The 18,480-nt window shown below is 45.5% G+C and overlaps 2 protein-coding genes across 7 annotated transcripts in view; one reads left to right on the top strand and one right to left on the bottom strand.

Moving 5' to 3' along the window:
• The window catches only part of SMOC1 (SPARC related modular calcium binding 1), a 120,516-nt gene extending 111,836 nt beyond the window's left edge, over positions 1 to 8,680 (top strand). For 3 of the 5 annotated variants that reach the window (XM_015864713.2, XM_015864718.2, XM_015864716.2), the window contains 2 exons: positions 3,654 to 3,704; positions 5,289 to 8,680. In XM_015864713.2, the coding sequence (XP_015720199.1) occupies positions 3,654 to 3,704; positions 5,289 to 5,305 (68 nt within the window). In that variant the 3' untranslated portion in view covers positions 5,306 to 8,680. The remainder of the gene's footprint in view (positions 1 to 3,653; positions 3,705 to 5,288) is intronic. The other 2 variants (XM_015864715.2, XM_015864717.2) reach the window with 2 other exon arrangements.
• Positions 8,681 to 13,549: 4,869 nt separating this feature from the next.
• SLC8A3 (solute carrier family 8 member A3) overlaps positions 13,550 to 18,480 on the bottom strand; it is a 112,496-nt gene continuing 107,565 nt past the window's right edge. Inside the window, exons 7-8 of one of the 2 annotated variants that reach the window (XR_004307318.1) lie at positions 16,660 to 16,935; positions 13,550 to 16,503 (exon numbers count right to left, since the gene is read on the bottom strand). Coding sequence is in view for 1 of the 2 variants with exons in the window: in XM_015864721.2 (XP_015720207.1) it covers positions 16,127 to 16,345 (219 nt within the window). In the remaining variant the exon portion in view is untranslated. The remainder of the gene's footprint in view (positions 16,504 to 16,659; positions 16,936 to 18,480) is intronic. The other variant, XM_015864721.2, reaches the window with a different exon arrangement.

Here is an 18,480-nt window from a genome sequence, read left to right as displayed (position 1 = left end):
TTGTGAGTCCCCGATTCCCAGGCTGCTGACACACAGCCTGATCTTTCCTGATTATCCCGTTATATGAGGACATGATTGTGTGCAAAACAGCTCCAACCTTGTTTTGTCACACAGCTCCACATACCTACTAAAAGGCTCGGTAGGTCTTGAGGATCAAAGTAAAATGGATAAGTTATGTAGAAGAACTCTTAAGAAGGGACCTGGGGATGGCTAGAGAATGATGAGGGCTAACAAGCAGTAGAGGGAGCCAGTGCAGGGAGCATATAGGAAAAAACAAGTGAAAATACTGTGGAGTATACAGTATGCAAGTTTCTGGTAGACCTTCTTGAAGGACTAATGAATTTGTGAGGCAGTAGATAATATGTGCTCTGCCTTCTATTTAAAACAGCCAGCGAGTCCATGTATTCCTTCTCTGTGTTTCTTACTCTATACCACTGTCTCTGCACACTTGCTTGGGTTGAGGTCACTGTGGGTCCAAGCCAAACACTGGTTGGGAAGTTTCTGTTGTGAGCTGCCAGTCAAATAAATCCGAAACTATTCATGGAAATGGTTGTTTCAACAAAATCCTTGTTAGAAAGGTTCTTCTGATTTGGATTTGGATGAGGAAGGGCTTGAGGGAGGCAAGGAAAGTCATCCTTTCCACTTGGTATACTTCATCACTTGTGAACTTGCCTCAAATATTCCAAATTGTGGTTGTAATCGAGCAGTGTAAGGACTAGCATGAGGTGGGTCATCATTCCAGGTGAGTGTGCCTCCTGCTAAGCAAATCGAACACCTGTACTGATTTTGAAAATGAAGTTTAAATACACATTTTGTAGAGTCTGACGTGATAAGAAAAACAGAAGTAAAGGCTTCTACATTTTTGTTAGTGTGTTGCTTTTTTTGTGTGTGTGTGTGTGTGTGTGTGTGTGTTTTGGCAATCAGTTCAGTCCAAACATGGAATAGTGTTGCTTGGTGGGAGGACAGGACATAGCCAAATTGGTAGTGTTAGTGTCTCATGCATGGGTAAAAGGAAGGTTTATGTGGGAGGAGTCATCTGCAGTGTTCGTAATGGCAAGCATGAATTTGAGCACTTTCCAGGTTAGGATCAAATCTGTCTGAGATGCAGTTATATCTGTCCTCCCCTCCTCAGCAGATTCTTAATCTTGGTCACCCAATCTGTGGGTGCTGCTACAAATAAAGAAGGAAAAATGCTGGACAATCTAAAATGGCTGAATTAATTTAGTGGCGTTTGAGACCCTTCTGATCAGTACCTGCAGAAGTGACTGATTTTCTTTGTGCTTGGGAGGCTTCTGGGGGTTAAGATACTCCGTTATTTAGGCAAGCAGTTGTGTGGAAACAGGTAGCAGGGAGTAGCCATCTCAGAAAGGCCTCTGAACTGATGACAGTAGGAAACTGATGACAGTCTGAGAGGCTATGAGGAATCAGTAAGATACTATTTGCTGAACACATTTAGGTAGTGACTGAGTTAATAGATCTGAAATTCAGAGTATATTTAATTGAAATTAGATGTGGATTGAGATGTAAACAAGCTCCATTGGTTCAGTACTTGGTTTTGTTTGCTTTGCTCAGATATTCCCCTTTGCGGTTCAGTAGGGATGCTGTAGTTTGTCTCCTTTAATCCTGAAGGTACCAACTGGAACATCTGTATTGTCTTGACGTGAGATAGGGTTCCTGAGAGTGTGTTTCTCCTCCATCAAAAGTGATAGGTATGCTCAGTGAGTCAGAGGAATTACTTCTACCTATAAAAAACTGTTGGGGTTTCCTTGAGCATTTTCTTTTGGGAGACATCTGGCCAAATATACTGTAGCTAGAATTATTACTCAAAATAGTGTACCTGTGAGGCTGAGTAAATACTTTGCATTATGAAACTCAGTTAGTGATGGGATGTCACCCTGCAATACCCAAATGCTTCACAGGTATATTCTATTTACAGAATCACAGAATTGTAGGGGTTGGAAGGGACCTCTAGAGATTACCCACTGTACCCATCTGCCCCACCCCTTCCTTTCTTTCCTTTTAACTTTATGCTCATTATAGCTTTATGCTGATGGGGTTTTTGTCATCTCTATAGCTATGTGTGCTGGCCTGTTTTTATATTGAAAGTAACTGACTGAAGATAGTGTTCTCTGCCTTTGGAGTGAAAGATGGTCAGTTTTATGGCAGTTGTCAGCTTCCCTGCACTAACACATCTGGGAATAAACCCACAGAAAGCACAGAGCACTGCCATCATGCTGGAAGGGTCTGTTATGTCCAGCCTTACAAACCCCAGCCATTGAAGGCCTTTTGGATCCACTTATCTGTTGTTTCCCAAATCTTTCTGAAGACGGGCAGTCTCAGTCACAGCAGTGCATGTTAGTCTTAGCTTTAGTACTGGAGGGGGTGAGTGCAGACCCTGGGCAGTGAGGCCCTTAGTTGCAGGTAGGCTGAGGGCAAAGGGTGATGACAGAGCAGGGCTATGTGTGGCAGAGCAGCACCCTCTAGGGGAAGAGCTACCCAAGGATGTGGCCATTCTTACATGGACTGTGTTTTTATTGCCAGGCCCCTCGGTGAGTCCCAATTAGCTCTGGAAGAATCTGCCTCTTGGCGATGGAGCCCTGCTTTTTATGTGCAGGCACAGGAATCAGCTAACAGTGGTCTCTCTGATCTTGCCAGGGCAGATGGCTGAGATGAGGCTCACATTTGGGGACCTTGAAATCACTCACTTACTGTGTTTATACAGTTCTTCTTATTAACAGTTTTTAAAGCTAAAATATTTTGCTCTGTGATCCATTTCAAATGCAGCTGCCGCCTTTCTCTCCCTCTTTTCCTTGTCAGGGTGCAGCATCTGTCTTCCTGCAGTTTCCTTGCTCTCCCACCTTGTTGCTACAGTTCTGCTCATCTTCTTTCCACACAGCTTTGCTTTGTTCTTTAGGTGTGAGTGCCTGAATTACTGGTGCAAGTTAAATCATACCTTACTTTGCACCTTAAGTCAGCTGCACACACACATCAAAGATTTCAGCCTGACCAGAACTGGGGTTGGCAACATTCTTCTGGCTGTGAGCAGGAGGTCCCCCTTCTAGTGAGGCCCTCGCCTGGAATCCCTACTTAGAAGCCAGTGGGAACTGAAACATACTCTTGGGAGTGCTCAGCTCTTATGGTCCCTATGTTGTCAGTACCCAGCAGGTGGTGGGAACTGGTTTATTGTAGAGGCGAAAGTGCTTGCTGTTAGCTCCATCTGGTGTGGGGTGCATGTGTCTTTATCTTGTGACAGTCATTGCAGTGCAGTCTGTTCCTGCCCTTCTGCCAGATGAGAGTTTAGATCTTTTACTTCATAGCAAAGACTGTTTTGGGAAAGTTCGTGTCACTGCTTGCATCTTTCCGTTCCTTTTCTTCCTTCCAGACTTGATCTTAACTTTGTAATAGTTGCTTTTTACCCACACCAACCCTCTGGACCTTGTGATGTTCAAGTACTAGAATAACACATGTTTAGCATCCGCTATCAAGGTTGTAGGTCTGACTCTTGCATGTGAATCTTTCAGAGGCAGGACTTGCTATGTGCAGATTGAGAAGGAGGGACTCCTTGGAGCCTGCCTGCTGGCAGCAGATGATGGGGATGCTCCTTGGTCATGCCATGACATTATTGCATTTAACGTGGTTCTTGGATTTTACAGGTAGCCTGAGCAGTTTCCCCAGTGGAAAAAGACAAGGCCTTAACCCTTTCAGTGAGTATCTTGTCAAAATATTTGTTACTTTTTCTTTTGTCTGTGATACCCACGTGTCCCAAAATTTGTTCTCCCTGTTCTCCTTTGTTCACAAATAGCAACATATGTTCACAAATAACTAGAAGCCAGGGTTGTTCCTAAGAGGTGTGAGCATTATAACATACAGGTCTACAGCATCAGCTCAAAGTCCAGTACCACGTCTTCAGCTGTGGCAGACAGCATGTAGCTAAGGAATCGGAATAGGATACAGCAAGAATACCCTTCTTGCTTTACTCCTCGTCTTTCTGGTGAGCAACAGTGTAGGTGATTAGTTGCATTTATGTTTTATTACTTCATGGACAAGTTCCCATGAATATTCTTCTGTGTCTCAGTTAATGCTCGCTTTCCTCTGTACTTTGTGACAGTGAATTGCACCCTTTCATCAGGTGCGAGGAAAAACTTTTGCTGCTTTCCTTTCAGACCTGCTGCATCACAGCTTCATTGGTTGTGTCTCAGTTTGTCTTGTGAGAAACAGAGATGTTTTCTGGTGTGTCTTCAGTTCTGAGCATGTAATTGAGTTTTGTTTGCCACCAAAAGCTGAGGTGTTGCTAAAATCATGTGCTGTGGCTTCAAGCTCTTCCCTAGTCACTCATAGTCTTTCATGTAGGACAGATCATCTAGACTCTGAGGTCAGTCTGCTGATGTTATTCATTGAGCACTGTGAGAGCCTTTTGCAGAGCTCTGTAATGAGATTCAGTTATGACAGCCCAGAGTAATTTTGCATTTAATAATATTTGCCCCCACTTTGTAGGGCATGTTGTTTCACACTGGTTCCAGTGAGGCCTGTCTAGTAACTTCCCTCCTTTTAGAAAATCAGATCCATACTTCTGCCTTCTCTTTGCCATATTTTCCCTCTAATTAATCCTCAGCGAGCGCTTGTTCTAATCCTGTAAATGCTTTGATTCTTAAGGAACCTTTGATGAGGAACTTAAAAAAAGCTTTGTGTGTGTGTCCACCTGATTCTTGCACCATCCCCTGGGACAGTGTAGCTCTGTTAGACTTCAGAGTGTGTGATGTGGGCAGGTCTTGAAGAACAGCTAAGCAGGGAAACTGCTGTGTTTTGCTGTCACAGAGGTTGGGAGAGATCTTGAATGTTTGCCTCCTGCTTGCCTGCTAAGGGATGGAAGCAGCTGGCTTTGGGGCCTCTGGTGGCAGGGCAGCCATGCAGCAAGTGCAATTCTGCATCAGCCATCACAGGCAGAGGAGCAGAGGGAGAGACCAGCATTTTGCTCAGCCTGCCTGCCGATTTCCAAGAGCGGGGAGGGAGAGGGAAGTGGTGGTTTACGTTTAAAAATATATCAATCCCTAGGGCTGTGTGTGACTCAGTCAACACTTTTTTCAGCAAGGCTGTCTCATTAGCCCCGTGTTGTTTTCAGCCTCACAGCTTACTTGAGATCTCAGCCTTACGGGGCCATGTTTGCAGCAGAATCTATATACTGTATCTTACCTCATTTGGGAGCCATATTGTTTTTAATTTGCCTTTTTTCCCCCACTTTCCCTGCTTCTGTTTTGTTTCTCTTTCTTTGCCCACCCCACCCATTTCAGTAGGCCGCTTGGTGTAACAGCAGCAGAAGACAGAAGGGAAGGCAGGAGCCGACCCAAAGGAAGGAAAGATACAGCGACAGATGGACACCTTGCTTCTTATGAGCAAGCATGCAGCATCAGCAACATCCAACGTAGCAGAAGTGGCACCCAGAACGTTTGCACTTTCTAATAATTGGTTTGGGTTTGTTTTTAATTTCTTTTCAATGCCATTATCTAATACTTTGGAGAGCAGGGGGAAACAGGATCATGACTTTCTAATATTGGAACAGCTACTGATGACTTAAAATTGAGTTCACTGGGACTCAAAGAAAGAGAATTTTATATACTGTATATAAATATGTATGTAAATTGTACAGTTGTCTTGTACAGGGGTTGGAGTCACTGTTCTGTTCCTCCCTTTGCTTTTGAAGGCTGTTAGGGTTAGAGGGACATTTTGCCTTTAATGGGTTACAATAATGCATTCATTTCTGCCACCTGATTCATCATTCAGTTGCAAACTGATCTCTTACCATCCCCACACACGAAGGAGTAAGCATATCAGCATGACCTGTACACACAGTGCCCCACATACTAAATGCTTCTTGAGAACCCCCTCCTTGATTACTGTGCAGCTCTGTGCAAATCACAGGCGTCAGCACTTCTGAGAGAGCATGGATTTCACCTCAGGAGCTGTTCACAGCAAAGCTCCTCAGAGTAGAGGTAGGAAAGGGTTGTATTAAGGAAATGTAGAAATAGTTTCTGCACCTGTTGCAAAATGGTTAGAAATGAATTGCAAATGCGTTGCTATTCAGGCTCAGAAGACATGCTTAGCAAAGATGTTCCATGTCCTGGGAATTTAATGCTATTGGAAGGGCATGCAAACTGTAGACCCTAGTAGGATCAGCGCAGTGATGTCACGCATCTTCTTTTCTGACACAGTGTTCATCTTTATGATGCAAGTGATAAAAAAATACTGAGGAATCAACTAAAAGCAGCATCAGATCGCCTCTTACTTTGATGGAGAGCAAAGAACAAATTTGTCAGTGCAGAAAGACACGATCATGCTGCTGGTTTTCAAGAGTCTGCTTTTACTTTGCTCTGTTTCATCTCTGCAGCTTGGGCCATGCTTGCTGGTAAAAGATTGCCTGCAATGTCTGATCTTGTCTTGGTGGCTCCCTTTCTGCACAGGGACAGCCTGTCTAGTTTCTGTTACCTACTACACCTGATTCTCTGGTATCATTATCCCCTGTGCTGTTGTACTCTAGGGGCACATTTCAGTAACAGCAAAGGCTTGAACTGAAGATCTTGGAGCTCCTGGAGGCCACAAGAGCTGTTTCAACCACCTGCAGTTTTTCCAAACTTGCTGCCTACTTAACTTCAGTCAGATGTAGCAGTCAGCAGAGCAGCTATCCTGGGTTTGGACAGAGTGTGATGGGACACGCTGTGCTTTGCTTTGCTTTGTGCGTTTCCAACCTCCAGAGGCACTTGCCCATTCCTAGAGGAATTCTGAGCAACTTCTCATTTCAGACTTGGCAATCCTTTTGCCATTCATTTCTGGACCCAGAATCAGTAGTAAGAAATGACACTGTGCCACGCTGATATGAGATCACACCAGCAATTGCTTGTAAAAGTGTTGTTACTGCAGAAGGTGGACTTGTCCCCCAAGGCTTTGCTGCTTTGGTATAAATGTTGCAACACGGGCACCTCATGTCACATCACCCGATGATAGACACATTACATCGGGACTGTCCTGATGCAGTAAGTTAATGCCTTGTTGCCAAAATGGAAAATTAGAAAAAATAACAAGTGTTTTTCCAATGATCATATGATAGCAATAACAGCTCTTCCCTGAGAAGTAGACTGAAGCTGACTAAGTGTTTTATATGGTTGAAAACACCTCTGGTAATCTCTAAAGTGTGCATTACACCACCGTAGCATATAGAAGAGCTCTCTTTAGCAAGAGCAAATCCTGCAGCTTGAACCTTTATGGTTCCTCACATACAATGTATGTGTTTTTCTGGACTGCAAGCTCCCAACTTCTCAATTGCATCTTCTCTTTTTAAAATGCCCAGCACTCATCTTGTGTGTGTTGGAATGATTTGGTTTAGTGTATAGTTAGAAATGTTCCTATCTCTTGTTATTCCTATCGTAGGAGCAAAGAACGAACCCAACTGTATTAAAAACAAACACTTTTCCTTGTCTTTATATGCTAGTCTTAGAAAGTAAAAGCTCTGGCTGCTGGTTGTTTTCTTGTGTGTTTCTTTTTCATTTTGTTTCTTTTTTTAATTGCATAGTTACATCCAGCAAACCCAGGCAATTGGATGTCAACAGGAGCTCTGTCATCCAGCCACTGGGGCAGGCTGTGCCCCACAGAATTGCAGGGGTGAGCAGAGCTGCTAGAAATTATTGCATCTTTTCATCTGGAAATGCTGGAAATGTCAGTAAACCAGCCAGCCAGCACTGCTGCCTGTCACGTTAATATCCTTCTGCAGGCCTTTTTCTCATCCTTGCATCCTTCTGGTCTAAAAGGCCTGTGCTCACTTGTAGTTTGTAATTAAAATTGAGTCAGTTGTTCAAGGAAATCAAACAAGGTTAGCTTTGGTACTGGTGGGTATTCATGTTGCTATATTAGTGCAGATTTAATGGATGAGTGAGGGTTTTGTGGGAGGAGTCCAACTCCCAGCATCACAACTTTGGATTTGCACAGGCCTCTGAGCAGCTTATGGCAGCATCTGTACATTGACATGCATGACCCAACCACTATGACTGCATAAAGTCTGGACACAGGTTAGATTACTTGTTCAGGATTTGTGTGTTGAAAGCTTACACAAGGCTGTACTGGTCCTGATTCATATAATCCATCCACTGAGTTGTCCAAACTGTCTGTACTCATCAGAACAGAGCAATGCTTCAGGTCCCCTCATCCCTTGTTGTTTTTCTTGCCAGTCACCCAGCTGCTAGGCCAAATGTCCTTATCTGGCAATGGCAAGCATGTTCTGCTTTGCCTTGCATCAGTAGCATCCTACACAAGCTGGGGCAGAGGGTATGTCACAGTTGTACTTGGAAACAGACCCTGGCTATTTCTCCTCGTCCTATAAGTCCTCCTGGGTCTCTCCAGTTCCACTTTAAATGACAGCTGAAAACACTTGTGACAGAGGAGAACCAGGGCTCTACAGTGCAAATCATCTGTTCTTCCTGCCTGAAGCAAAACCATATCCTTTTTTGCTGATCCTCCAAGGACATGGTGTCTTGGAGGGAGCTGCATTATGGTGGGATTCACTCCTATGAAGGCACTGCTGTCCATGGCCTAAGTATGTATTGAACTGAACCTGCCCCAGCACATTTCTGGCATTGTTTGTTAGACTGAAAGGCATCTGTTTGATTTTAGTTTTGTAATAAAATAGATAACTTTTGCTCTAATGTCTTATGGTTGTTTCTTGTCAAATATTGATTTTTGGAGCTCATCTTTCTTTCAGATGATGTTCTTTTACTTACGTATTGCCAAAAGAGAGGAAAGGAGACTTTCCTTCTCCCGGAGTCAGTTCTCAGTCTTTGATTAGATTTGAGGATGCTTCTCTCTTGTGTGTAAGCCTCCAGGATGAATTAAAACATGCACCAGAGTACTGTCCTCTGGGGTTTAATGACAGAATCTGCCCTGTCTGCTTCAAAAGACCCTGAAGATTCAGTGACAGAGCAGAGGTGATCTCCGAAGGTGGCAACCACAGCAAATAGTGATCTCAAAGCATCCTCTCCTAAACCAGAGACAGAAGACAGCCATTGTGCCTCGCATCTCCTAACCTGTTCTCATGTTGGAGACTTTGTATGAGGAGGAACTCTTAAAGCTGTTGTCCTCAGATGCAAGTTAATCTGCAGAAGGGGTGCTCCTTGGCTTGGAAAGCGTCTGGGTTTTCAAAAACAGCGCCTCAGTAACTTGGACTACAACAAGCAAGTATTTTCTAAGGAGCGTTTGCTAGAAAGCCTGCAGCTGACTGGGCCACAGGTAATGATGTTTTTTGCTATTCTCTATCTGTGGGCTGGTCCACTAAGAAATTTTAATGGCTGTTTTTACTTTTTAGAAGTGCCTTGCCTGTGCGCACCAGGAGGTGTCTAGCTCTTGTTCTGACACTACCACCAGCTCTGTGCTGTGTGCCGCAATGCAAACCTAAATCCCCACCTCCCATGAAACCAAGAATGTTTAATCCATGTTGTGTTGTTCTTTCAGCTTGCTGGGTCTGGATTGAAGGTCTGTGGCTCTCAGCCCAGGCAGACAGACCACAGCCTCACTGCGTACTTTGCTGTGAGGATGCATGAATTGTTGATATGTGGATGAAGGACTCAGCACTGTGTGTGACCTTCATCTTTGGTTTGCCGAAATGAGTTCTGTAGCATCTCAGTGTTGTGCTTTGGGCAGCAGAAACTGCAGTGACTGAATGTCCAGTGTCCCATTATAGAGTAGCACTCTGGCTTTGCGTTGCGTGCAGTGCCACTGCTATCACATGATTTTGGCTAGGAGTACTCAAGTGATCCTTTCTGACTTGTCGACACCAGAAAAGAGCTGACACAATATTTGGCTGAAGAAATGCAGCTATTTCTGAATTGACTTGGATGTTCTAGCTGTGAGCTGGCATTTGTGACAGATACAGCTGCATGGAGGTAGCTAAGGTTGGATCTGGTCACCTGCAGCCTAATGTGAATGCAAACTATTGCATCTCATGAGCTGTTATGATTTTTTCAAGTGGTCAGGTGTTTGCTGCAGACTTTTTCTGCTTGAAATGCAGTTGAATACCAGCCCTGTGTAAAATGAGTTAAAGTACTTCAACTTCAAAAAGAAAGAATAGCAAATATCAATGATTTCAGGAAGCTGGTGGGGGCAGGATCTCTGAATATCTGTCTAAAAGGATAAAAGAGATTTGATAACTGATGTAAGGGCTGGGGTCAAAGTCGTAATAAGAAACTATTGTGCTGTACAGGAAATTGAGGGAACATAGAGACCAGTAAAGGGCCTTCACCTGTGAAGAGCTTCAGCATCCTGAAACTTGAAAAGAACAAACACAGAACCTGAAACAAGAGCGTTTACTGAAGGCTTTGAATACAGGCATGGCATGAGAAGGCAGGTGTAAGATCAGAAAGGCTGAAGCCTAAAAATACCTTTAACTAACACGTGATCTAAAAGAGGTGGAGGGAGAAGGTAAATTATGTTATAGCGTAGAAGGTGATGTGAAACAGTCACTTAAAGAAAAAATCTTTAAAGCTTGTTTTATTCACTTTAACAAAGTTAATTGTGACCCTATTCTTAGCAGAATTAATTTTATTAAGGAGAAAAGAACATAATGCTGCACCAGCCCCCAACTGATGAGGAGAAAGAGCAAGGTAAGTTGTTCTTGGATCATTGAGGAGAATGTCAGCAGGACCAGGTGAAGCTCACTGTGGAAAATTCAGAGCACTGGCCCAAGTTTTTCCTACTCACGTGGGCTGGGTTGTGGAGCATTGTAAAAAATGTGAGCTTCCAGAGGACTTAAGGATGGCAAGACAAGGTCACCTAACTAGAGATGATGAACTAAAACAAACTAACAGGCCTGATATTTCAATGGTGTCTCTATGTGAAAGCTTCTAAGAGTGAGGTGCTGAACAGTCATTCCCTAATCACTTAGATAGATGTGCAAGTTTGTGGAAAATGGCTGGAATGGGTTTGTTGATGTTTTGCTGAGGACAAATCATATCAAGCCAATTTGATTCCATTCTTTGACAGGGATAACTGGCCTCATCGCTTTGGGGTCAGTATTAGACGTGATATATCTTGACTTTGGTAAGGCTTCTGGCACTGTCCCAGAAGACATTCTCATAGGCGAGCTGAGGAAATGCAATGTAGACTCACAATACACTGAGCTCAGTGTCAATGTCAGAGAGCTTCCCGGGGAAGTCTTTTGAGTGTCTGTCCAGGGTCCAGGTCTATTCAGTATTTTCATCAGGAGCTTTAGCAATCTACTTTGCTATACAATATCCTGGTGGCATCCAGCTGCATGGGGCAATGAGCACGCACTTACAAAGGGTAGATCCAGGATGCTTGATAAATTGGAGAAACCATCCAAATCAACAGGATGAGTTTCAGCAAAGGAGTATGCAATGTCCACTTCTGCTACATTTTTAAAAGCTTACTGAACAACCATGGGGTGGTCTCTACAGCATGCCCTGCTGAGGTGTCCTTGAGACCTGAAGGCCCCTTTCCAGCTTTAATGTTGAGATCTTTTCCTACATCTTTTCTGTGCACCCAAGTTGTATGCATGTCATTTTCACAAAACACAACTGGTGTTCCTGTAATGCAAGCCTATTTTCTGAGACAGCAGAGAGATCATCCCAAGAATTTATTTATAACTTCAAAACTTAGACCCTAAAAGAATACAGTCTTGCTTGAAGGGTTTAGTTCTTTAATTCACCTAAATGTCATACTAAATTTAACTTTCTAGGCCTGTGTTATTTTTCATTGCATTCTTTAAACTGGGCCAGTCTCTGAGTGCACCCCCAGCAATGATGAATTGGGTAAGTCATGAGTTTTCCTTTAGCTACAACTACCCCTCAGCTCACCATGTAAGTGGCATTTACAATAGTACCATGGGACATTGGTGCATCCTCAGATATAGGTGATGAGCTCATCAGCATCATGTCATAGCTGCAGGCTCCACCTCTAAGCTCAAGCCATGATTTCTTGGAGGCATGTCTTGGTTTTCCTGAGGAAAACTAACACAATCCAGCCACCTCTTGAGGCAAAGTAGGGCCTCCTGGGGGAAGGGAAGGCAGAGGGGTGTGTGTTTTGGGTAAAACTCCTCAGGGCGTGAATATGGGTGAGTCATTTACTCATGGTTTTAATTATCTAGGTATTATATTGTAAATAGCTCACTTAAATACTCAGAGGACCTTCGTTGTCCCCACCCCCCTATGAAGGTAAGTCACAAATAACACCACTATTAACAAGCAGGCTGCCTCTGGCACACACACATTATGACAACAGTCATTAAAAACATTTTTTTCCATCCAATAGTCCAGAGGTTATTCTTGGTGACAGTGCTTTTCAGTTTGTGGCCAGGGATGAGCAACTGCTGCTCCCTTTTGTGTGGGCTTGTTCTTACACCAAGGTCATGGCCATGACAATTCCCCAACTGAATTAACCCGGAAATTTCACCATGCCCACCCCCAAAGCAATGCTGGGTGAATGATATGAGGGTCACCTGCAGCTGTGTGACACCACACATTCAAAAGGTGACTGAGGATGGTCTGTCCAGGGAGGTGGTGGAGTCACTGTCCCTGGACGTGTTACAAGAAATGTGTACATGTGGCACTGAGGGATGTGGTTAGTGGGCATAGTGGGGATGGGTCAATGGTTGGACTTGATGACTTTAGTGGTTTTTTTCAACCTTTATTATTATACACTTTATCTCACTGATGCTGAGGTACTACAGCAGCCTTCAAGATGCCTTCCCAGAGCAAAGTGCTCTGCTGGGGAAGGCATGTGAGTTGGCATCATCCTACCACAGCAGTGGGCCAAGGCAACTGAAGCCCGTGGTGGTGGCACATGCAGTTTGGTGGTGGCTTCTCCTTGTGGGATGAGGCATTGTTGCTGCTTTGAGATGAAGAGTGGAGGAGTCCTCTGATACCAGGGACAAGTGGCTTATAAATGAGCTGTGAGATCAGAGCAAACGTAAATTGCAGAATATTTTTGTCTTTAATTTGTGCTTGTCCAGAAAAGTTCTGATGACACTAACACAACAGTAACTACCAAAAAGGTAAGAAACTCTGAGCTAAGAGCTGCAAATGCTCTCCTCCCTGGTTTTGCTCAACAGCTCTAATAGCCACTCAGTTCTTAACTGTGTATTGTAGCTGATTCCCAATGCCTGCAGTCTCCTCTCATTCGGCCCAGCTTTCTCTGGGGTAGCATCCTTCGGTTCCAGACCTAATCCTTTGGGTGCTGGCCTGCCTCAGTGCAGTGATGGCAGCGAGCCGGGTGTGCAGGCAGCTCCAGCACCCTCCACCCCAAACCCAGTCACTGAAGCTAAAGGCTTTGCCTTCTCTGCAGCAACAAGGAAAACTGAGCAACAAAAGTTTCCCCTCTGCAAAGCATCAAAGGTAGAGCTGCTGCTGGATCCTCCCAGCAAAGCCAGACGCTGGTGGGGAGTGAAGCAGGTAGAGTGAGTGATGGTGTCCAGACACCTGCCCAGATGCAAGCACACAAACCAAAACTAAAACATAAAAGCCTCAGCAAAAACAAATCCCCAAGGCACCACGTTTACTTTTTTTTTTTTTTTTTTTTTAAGCTTGCATATTTTTTAATGAAGTAAAAAAGGAAAAATAAAAGAAACACTCCACTGAAGTTTTCAGCTTGGCACAGATCTCCGCAGTGCATAGAGGGCACCAAAGTCACCATGCAACTAACTGGCAGTCACAGATGCTCGTCCCCCTGCACCCCCTCCCACAGAGTGAGCCTAAGAAAGCTGCAGATGAAAAGCACATGACCGATACAGCACAAGCAACAGAATAACAGCACTGCAGCTCCTCATGTCCAGGTTTTAGCCAGGAATGGGTGAACTGATATGGTTAAAACGAGAACTCAACAGACTTGACACGTCCAAATTAAAAACTGCGATGATAACAGAATCCCCTTGCACCTTAAACACCCCTACACACACATACAGAGATCATCTGGGGGGCTTCTTTCATCTTTCCTTCCATGTTGCACATCTGTGCTTTGGGGTCCCAGCCTGGGTGGCAGCAGAGGTGGTACCCAATGCAGGCAGGAGCTGCTCAGTGGGTGATGGCCAGAGACCAGAGAGACCAACACACGTAGCCACTGCAGAGGGAGGAGGAGAGGCAGCAGACTGTCTTCCTTTTGGCTTCCACGAAGAGCACTCCACCTGCAAAGCTCCTACAAGAATGGATCCTTCTTCTCTGCCTCATGCTTACACACACTTATACAGCAAGATACGCAATAAACCTTTTGTAAGAAAATAAATATTTCATCTGTGTTTTAAGGACCACTGTGACACTCATCTCTTTACCTGCTATAATGATACGCATGTTCCATCCACGACAGCCTGACTCCTGCTGCTTTGCCCTCACCTGCAGCCACTGTCTCCCTGTCCTGGGGCAGCAGGAAGCACTCCAGTATGCTGACAGCCCCTCATGCCCATGCTGTGCTGACTGCCTGGGTTTGGGTGATGCTAACGGAGTCACGGATTGCCCTGTACAGCACCTGTTTCTTGATAAAAGAAATTATCTTCCTCTTGGAAACACTTCTAAAAAAGCAAAGTTTTTAACAACATCTTCCAGGTCTCTCAGTTAAGAAATGTGTTTATAGATAGAACTGTTTATATAGATATAGGTATAAGTTTTATTTCATTTTATTACCAACCCAACATTTCGGTTTGCAGACGTTGATGTAATTCATGACATACTCCTGCTTTGTTTTTGTTTTGTTTCCTGAAAAAGAAATGCACTTCAGATGAAAAGGGTGTGCCTGTCTGCCTGCCTGCTCTCCTGGGATGTGCTGGGGTTGGCACAGGACTGCAGGTGGGTGGCACTTTGAAGCCCGGCCCTTTCCATGGAGCATGAGGGGGCGTGATGAGTGGGACAGAGACCCCCCCACCTCCTCTTCACCAACCTGCATATTTAAACCTAACCTCAACCTGAAAGGCCACTGCTGAAAGAGGACATGCAGAGCCTTTCTGCTCACTTTGGTAGACCAGAGCAGCGTGTTACTCAGTGGGATTCATTCCCACATCCAGTGCGACCTACAGGACAGGGCTATGCCACCACTGCCATCTTGGGCAGCCCACACCACCTCCCAGGCCCCTTGGCTGTTCATTTTGCTACCTCTCGCCCATTAGCATCATTTTCTCTTCCTGCAGTAACACAAGCTCAAAGTTAATTATACAAAGAGAAATACCATAGTCAAAATATACATGATACATATTATATTAGAGGGTTGGTTGGGTTTTCTTTTTCCTCCTGTTTTTTTTTTTTTTTTGTCTTAGCCCAGGCAGGTGATTGAGATGCTACATGCTTCAGCCTTCGTCACTGAACTGGTGTGTGTGTGTGTGTATGTGTGTATGTGTGTGTGTGTGTGTGTGTGTGTGTGTGTTTGTATTAAAAATATATCAGTCCTGTGATGCTCTTAAAAAAGAAAGAAATGGATGGAGGCGGGGGAGGAAACTTGTGAGAGAGAAAAAGTTCTTTGACAGTGTCAGAGTCTGTTGTGGCTTCAAAAAGTACACCTTCCATTCCAGCACTGACGGCAGCTTGAAGCTTTAGATTTTAAACTTTTAACATTTTTCTGTCTAAGTAGTAAAAAAAATAATAATAATAAATTGAAAATAATAAAAATAAAATAAACTAAAATCAAGCCATGTGCTGCCCTCTTTCCCCCCCAAACTAAAAAGCAATAGGCAAAAGAAAAAATAATAATAAATTTCCTATCAGACTTCTGCAGTTCCTAAAGAGTAAAAACAAGACAGCATCTCCTTGGAGTGGAGGGGTGCTCCAGAGAAGAGGAAACAAACCTGTGGGAGAGGTGGCCTTGGGAGATGGCTGAGACTTCTTAGTCACATAGACTGGGGTCAGCGGCTGGGTTCACTTCATTTTGTTCATTTAAATGCTTGCCATTGTTGCTTTCTTTGCTCTTGCATCATTTTTGGGGTGGTTTTCGTGGATTTCTTTTTCATCCCGTGATGGATCTGCCCATCCCGGCACCCAGCCATCAGGGCTGTGGGCTGACAGCCGTCCCTCCTGCTGAATCCGTGCAACTAGGGCCGGTGTCTGGTGAGGTAATGGAGGAGGGGGTCCCTCCCTTGGCGGCATCGTCTCTTCGCCGCCTAAAACCCCTTGATGTAGCAATAGGCCTCCAGGGTGGCAAAGAGGATGTACAGCAGCCACAGGCTGACAAAGAGCAATGTTGTGGCCAGTTTGCAACCCCGGGGACCGCCCAGCTCTCCCCCAAGGTGGGGCCGCCGGCGGTAGAGGAGAACACTGATGCAGATGAAGGCGAAGATGGTGAAGAGGGTGACAGAGAAGGCCAGGGTGCCGGTCTGACACTTGGAACTCCCTGCCCTGCGATGCCCAGTAGATTGCCGCCACCGACCATGCCAGCCCAATGCCCAGGAAGACGTTGACGCGTTGCTGCCTGTGACGTTGCTGATGGAGGCATCGGCATACACATCCTGGATGGCTGCAGCTTTGCTGGCAAACGTGTCTGCGGGGGAAGGAGGGATCATCAGGGTCCAACAGGAGAAATGGGCAACCCTTTTCATGCTGGGGATGGGAAGCTCAGTTGTGCTACCAGACAGGCTAGGATATGGACCCCAGTCTCCTCTAGACCACCCCCAAACCCTTCCTGCAGATTCCCCACCTGGTACAGAGGTGCCGAAGGCTACAAACACAACAGCGGTCACCGAATCCTTAGAGGCCGATGGGTGCAGCCGAAGTGGGAGGCGAGGTCACCTATGACAGCTGTGAGCATGCCAATGATGAGGATGGAGACAACGAAGCAGGCCCAGCCATTGCAGTACTCGGTGGGGGCACGCAGGCAAACAGCACCTTCCAGAAGACGGTCAGAAATGCATCACGATGTCGAAACAGGATGGCAGGCGCTCTTCACCAGACTCATCCTCGTCTTCATCACCCGCTGCAAACAATGTGGAAGAAGAGGTCCATATGATTGAGCATCTTCATGGCCACCCACCCTCTGCTGCACTTTCTCCCAGCCTGGGCAGTGGGTGCAAGGACTGGGGGCCTACCCACTCCCCAAGCTGCTCCCTCCCCACACAAAGCAGCATGGAGGTGTAACCATGTTTGGTGCAGCCACCACAGGGAAGCAGCTGTGGGACTTAACAGCTGCTGGAGCCCATAGTGGCAGTGGGGGGCTCAGAGAGATGGAGGAGCTCCTAGGACACTTCAGGACCACACATCTACCCTGTGTGGCTGCGGGACAGTGAGCAAATACCCTCAGGGGCTGTCCTCTTCTCATCCTCCCCACAGGCCATCATGGAGTACCTAGTTAACCTGTGGAAATCACTGCTAAGAGACACCATGAAATCACACAGCAGAAAGTTATAGAAACGAGTGCCAATGAGGGAAATAGAGGGCTCTCTTTGGTCCATCTGCTCCAAATTATGGGCTGATGGACAGTAATGTTCCCAGCAAGAAGTGCCACACCTTGTGAGGGCATAAGTAGCAGCAGCTGTGTGACCTTCTTGGAGGGGGAGAGCTAACTCAGAGATTGGAGGCACTGTGGTCTGGTGTGAATATAAGACGATGAAAATAAACTGGAGAAAGCAGGTTGGGAAACACAGGGCAGATAGCAAGGGAAGGAGAGAGAGGAAGAAGAAAGGAATGGCAGCCTGGGAGAAAACACTGCTCCAAAGATGTGGAGGTACTGTTCCAGTCGATGGTCATTACTGTTAGTCGCTAGAAAGAAGAAAACGAATATCCTGCATCTCTCTTTGCACTTCAGAAAAAGCCCTCTCTGGCCACTGGTGAGAGACCACCATATATAGTACTCAATAGCTGAGCAAGTCTGACCAGGCAGAATCTGCCTCATAAGCCCAGACACATCTCATCCTGGTTGTACGTGCCCAGGGGTTGCCCTCCCCCTCACCTGCGCTGACGGTGATGGCCTTCCAAAAACTGTCCTCCAGGAATGTCCCTACAACCAAAGCTAGGTTTGTCCTTCTTAATGAGTTTTGTCCACCAGTGCTCTGGTTGTGGAATAGAGATGCACAGCAATTAGACCCTTTGCTATTAGGCAAAGCTAATCTTCCCTTCTGCCTCTTCCCAAACTGTGGAGGTGCCACAGATGCTCCTATCAGGACTCCATGTGAACCCACTTCATAACTATCAGCTCAGTACAGCACGAACTGTAATTCACCAACAGTCTGCTTCTTTGCCACTCCTTACTCAAAACAAAAGCCCAGCTCTTTCTTTCTGTCATCCTTCTTGCAGGAACAATTTGCTCCTGACTCTTCTTGCACGCTGGCATCTGCTTCAAGCAGGACTCCCCATCTTCCTCTTCTTCACCTCTGCTACCAGCAGCTACATCTCTTTGCATTTGCATTTCTTCCAGGCTTCTCCTACCCCACTGTTGTATCACACACTCTTTTTCCTCTTCTGGCAGCCCTCCCCCTGTACATGCAGCACCCCTGCCTCCTCAGCCCTGCCTTTCATCTCTCTT

The sequence above is a fragment of the Coturnix japonica genome, chromosome 5 (assembly GCF_001577835.2).
Source record: "Coturnix japonica isolate 7356 chromosome 5, Coturnix japonica 2.1, whole genome shotgun sequence".
Lineage (NCBI taxonomy): Eukaryota > Metazoa > Chordata > Aves > Galliformes > Phasianidae > Coturnix > Coturnix japonica.
This window is presented reverse-complemented; position numbering and strand designations above follow the sequence as displayed.